At 43.0% G+C, this 4568-nt stretch overlaps 1 protein-coding gene across 1 annotated transcript in view; it reads left to right on the forward strand.

Annotated features, from left to right (window-relative positions):
• LOC122067086 overlaps positions 1-3589 on the forward strand; it is a 7109-nt gene extending 3520 nt beyond the window's left edge. Inside the window, exon 2 of the mRNA XM_042630935.1 lies at positions 1739-3589. Coding sequence (XP_042486869.1) covers positions 1928-3589 — 1662 coding nt within the window. The 5' untranslated portion in view covers positions 1739-1927. The remainder of the gene's footprint in view (positions 1-1738) is intronic.
• The last annotated feature ends 979 nt before the right edge of the window (positions 3590-4568 follow it).

Below are 4568 nucleotides of genomic sequence, written 5' to 3' on the forward strand. Positions count from 1 at the left end.
GATTAACCATTTTAACTGATTCAATTTAGGATTTCATAAATTCATTAACCATTCATCTGGGTTAGGCTCAATTAATCGAATTAGTTTAATTTAGGGTTTCATAAGTTGCTAAACTAATCATAGGTTTAGGCTTATTTCATTAGCTTAATCTAAGACTCATAATACATTAATTAAATCATTTAGGCTTATTTAATTAGTGTAATCATTTCATTATTTGCATCATAACCTAGCTAGCATAATTTAGACACTTGGTTTAGGGTTTTCACATGTCATGCTTAGATACCTAGTTTAGGGTTTTCAGTGACCTAGATTTAGGACTAGTTAGTAGGGTACAAACAAACTTTGGTCAAACAGAAAGAGACCGGCCTTAGGGCCGGGCAGACTGGGTGCCTAACACCTTCCCAGTCTGTCACTTGACACTTGTCCAGAATCTTGGTGCAAACCAACCTTATCCATCAGAGTCATTAGTCTCTCTCCCTTGATTGGGGGAGACATTTATGGTCCTAGACCCTTTTCTAGGTGGCGACTCCCTTTTACCCATAGCGTGTATCCCCCCTTGGCATTTGATGACCAGGGGATACTATCTCATCTCATTAGGGTTGAACCCTAGAGCGTGTGTACACGCGCTACGTGCAGTATCGCGATCCCGTGGCGGGGGCGGAGGTCCATGGTACCTACAGTGGCGACTCTGCTGGGGATGTCAGACTCTTGATTGACCATTGTTTGTATAGTTTGTTTGTACCTTATTGTTGTATATTGACATGTTATTTTTCACTTTTCATCACTTGCATACACTTCTTGCATTGAGCACAGCATGCCTTACCCTTATTCACCCCCGTGGTGTAGCTGTCAGGGTCCCTTACATATGTTTGGGCCGCCCCCAGTTACATCACACCCCTTGATACCGTACCATTTAGGTTTGGAATACTGAACTTATCGGCGAGGGTGTTACCTTGCGTGCTTGAGGGAGATCACACACATTTAGGTGTGCCCAAAGAGACGCTATTGGTTAACACTCTGGGTTCGATATGCTCGAGCTATTCCCCTATTGGTATATCAAAGGGACCACGTACCTCTGATTCATTCCGTATATACGGGTGATAGGTATATCGGTCCTGTCAAGGTAGCCTTTCCGGTCCTAAACCTAGCCAACATGCATCATGTACTCGGACATAGAACCAATGGCTAGGATCAACACAACTAATGTAATATTGTTTGCGGTTCATGTTGGAACCCCTTGTAGTCATTTTTACCCGTCTCAATCTACCATTCACCAATGGAAGGATTGGATTTATCATTAACATTAAAGGTGCTAGTGTTTATAACTACACCAGTTGTTGATTCTTACAACTGCACCGTATGATTGGTACCGTGGCTATATGCCAACACCACCAGTCCGATGTGGTATAGGTCTCAACCTGGTAAAGGTTTCACACATGCTATCTCGATGTTAATGGTGGACCCAAATTCGTCCACCACGGTTTTCGGTGATTGATTCAATGTAGATCCACCTATATGGAAGTTCTTACATGAACCACCTTGTTTGATCTATCAATTGAGAGTCTCTTCAACTTAGGGGCACTTCCTTTTGGTTTACCGCTAAGTTGATGCCACTCTCATTTGAGCTGACTCTTGTTTGGTCTAGTTGTCCTTGTTTGTGTATGCTTTGACCCTAGTTATGCTCACGTAGGAGAATGTACTTGTTACCATCTCATCCTTTCTTTTGTCCATTTTCCAGTACCAAGAAGGAGTGTAATCCGAAGTTTCACTTTCTCATCATATTCTACCCAGTTGAGGCACCATTTCTCGTCAGGAAAGCCATTCCCTACCCTTGTGGGTCAGAGGTCCCAATTCAAGTAGACTAGTGAGGCTTTCGCCAGAACCCTCATTAGAAGTGTTTCCCGTTTCCCCAGAGGGTACAGATACTATGAGTCAAGATAACATTTCACCAGCAAATCCCGACTCCATGGAGGCCCGTGTCACTAAGATTGAGGAGATGTTAGCAAACTTAACTGCGATGATGCAAGCTCAGGTTGGTGGTGCTCGACCGGCAGAAGTTCAGGACCAACGGAGCCGTCTCCATAGTCCTAGGGTTGTTCCTCACCTCAATGTGTTAGGTGTTGAGGATGATGTTGTGATTGACAATAGCCCTGCTATAGGAAAGTCTGAAAGTCTTGAGAACCAAGAGTTGAAGGATAAAGTTAGTCGCCTTGAACACTTGATCAGGAACCTTAAAGGTGTTGAAGATCAGATCATTGATACTGAAGGGTTATGTTTCTTTCCTCATGTTAGGTTGCCAGAAAAATTTAAATGGACCTCTGAAAAGTTTGATGGTAGGGGTGATCCCCGTACTCACTTAAGATCTTTTATTGGCCAGTTGAGGGGAGGCCGAGGCTTCACGGATGAGCAACTGGGGCAGGCCTTCCAATTTTCACTGACTGGTGCTGCTCACCATTGGCTAATGGCCCTAGATTCTTCCTCAACCCGCACTTGGGATGACATGATGAAGGCGTTTACTCGCCAATACTCCTATAATACAGAGATAGAATTGACCAGGAGAGAGTTGGAAACAACAAAGCAAGCAGCAGGTGAAGGGTTCACTAGCTATTTGAAAAGGTTTCGGGACAAAGCGGCTCAGATGTGGGATAGGCCCAATGAGAGAGAGCAAGTGGGAATGATAGTGAGAGGACTGCGAGACCCATACCGAAAGTTTTTGTTTGCTCTCCCCATCCTCAACTTCGATGGTTTGATAGTCGCGGCACAACAGGTCGAGGATGCCATCTTTCAAGAGGAACTCCCCAAAGTGGATCGGTATGCAACTGAGTCCAGTAGTAGCAGAAGACCTCCACAACAGAAAAGCTCAGGGGTCAATGCCATAATGCCTACTCTCCCTTCTGCGGCACCAACATTGTCCACAATGGTAGCTCCGTTCACACTAGAGCAAGGGACAGCTCCTCCCAATCGACCTAAGAGGCAGTTTGCTAATTTGGGTGCATCCCTGAGTTCAGTTTTTAGCAGATTAGTGAAGGCCGGATTGATTTCTACGATCCAACCAAGGCCTATTCCCAAGCCAAAACCACGTTGGTATAATCCAGACCTATTCTGCCACTATCATTGCCAAGAAGGACATACCACAGATAACTGTTTCAATTTGAAACATGCTATACAGGACCTTTATGATGCTAAAAAGTTTGAGCTTCGACCTAAACAGCCTAGTGTAACCACAAATCCTCTTCCAAATCACCAATCAATCAATGCTCTTGGTGAGGATTTGAAAGAATTTGACCCCACCATCTTTATTAGGCGTCTGTCTATCCAGAGCAAGGGGCATGTTCATGTGGTGGAATCGGACGCGAAGCACAAACAGATTAAGACAGTTGAAGGAGAGTTTATGAAGTATCAATCAGAAGCATCTGAGACTCTTGAGATGGTACCCTATTTCAAGAAACCGAATGGTCAATTCATTAAGGAAGTGCATGACTCTTCATACTCTGGGTTTTCAGAACTGTGGCTCGATGAAATATCAGGAAAGGAGTTACCAGGTTTTGAGATCTTCTTTAACTGCGTGGGTGATCGGGCAGAGTCTTAAGCAGCCTGGTAGGCCCATCTGGGGCATCAAGGAGGATTTATGGATGTTAGTAAGCTCTTTGGTACAGAAGTTCTGATGATTATAGAAGACGAAGAGGGGTTGGTCATGTCTGGGTTCAAGTCCTTCGGTGTTGCAGGTAGTCAGTCATGTTGTTAGGTATTTCCAGTTTTTTCCCTTTCGGTTTCGTGTGAGAAGTTTTTTCTTTTTAATTTTGATGTTGTGTCAATCCAATCAAGTTTCCACATGGTGTAATCATTTCAGTTTTTAATGAAATAGTTTATTTTGAGTATTTTTTTTGTTCTCCTCCCCATTTCCATCTCTTGATGATGAATCTTGCAGTGATCTTTTGCCTATTTTCTTCAAAAAAAAAAAGGGAGGGAGCCCATCAGTCATCCGTCATTCATTTTGGTGCCAAAGCCTTGGTAATAAAAGGTCTTGAGCTCTCCACACATTTAATCCCCTTCCAACGAGTAAGGAGCTTAAAGAGAATTTTTCACATCATTCAGCCTATTAAGGGAGGCCATCCTTGGCCGCTAGTTATCCAAAAAAAAAATCCTGAGAAGTTAAACTCCACTAGTTACCCTTTTTGGGCCTAAGCCTATCCTTTGGAAAGCCCATTACGGCCTACCCATATCCCATTACCAAGGTACCCTTCACATATTTAATCCTACTAGCCTCTGGGGTCTGATTAGAAGACATTTTTTGTACTAGAGCCTGATATTGCCAATGTTGGGGAAAAGCACTTTTCCATTTCAAAATTCAATAACAAAAAAAAAATAGCAAAGCTCCAAAGGAAAGAAAGAAAGAAAGGAAAAAAAGAAAAAAAAAGGAGCAAAGCTTTAATCCAAAAGCAATCCAATACCCTAGGCAGGGGCAAGAGAGAAAATTGCTCACAAAAATTGAAGAAAAAGAAAGAAAGCAATAAAGGCAAAAATTGAAGATTCTAGTTAGACCCTGGGGGCACATTTGAGCTTTTACC

This window comes from Macadamia integrifolia, unplaced genomic scaffold (genome assembly GCF_013358625.1).
Source record: "Macadamia integrifolia cultivar HAES 741 unplaced genomic scaffold, SCU_Mint_v3 scaffold2701, whole genome shotgun sequence".
NCBI lineage: Eukaryota > Viridiplantae > Streptophyta > Magnoliopsida > Proteales > Proteaceae > Macadamia > Macadamia integrifolia.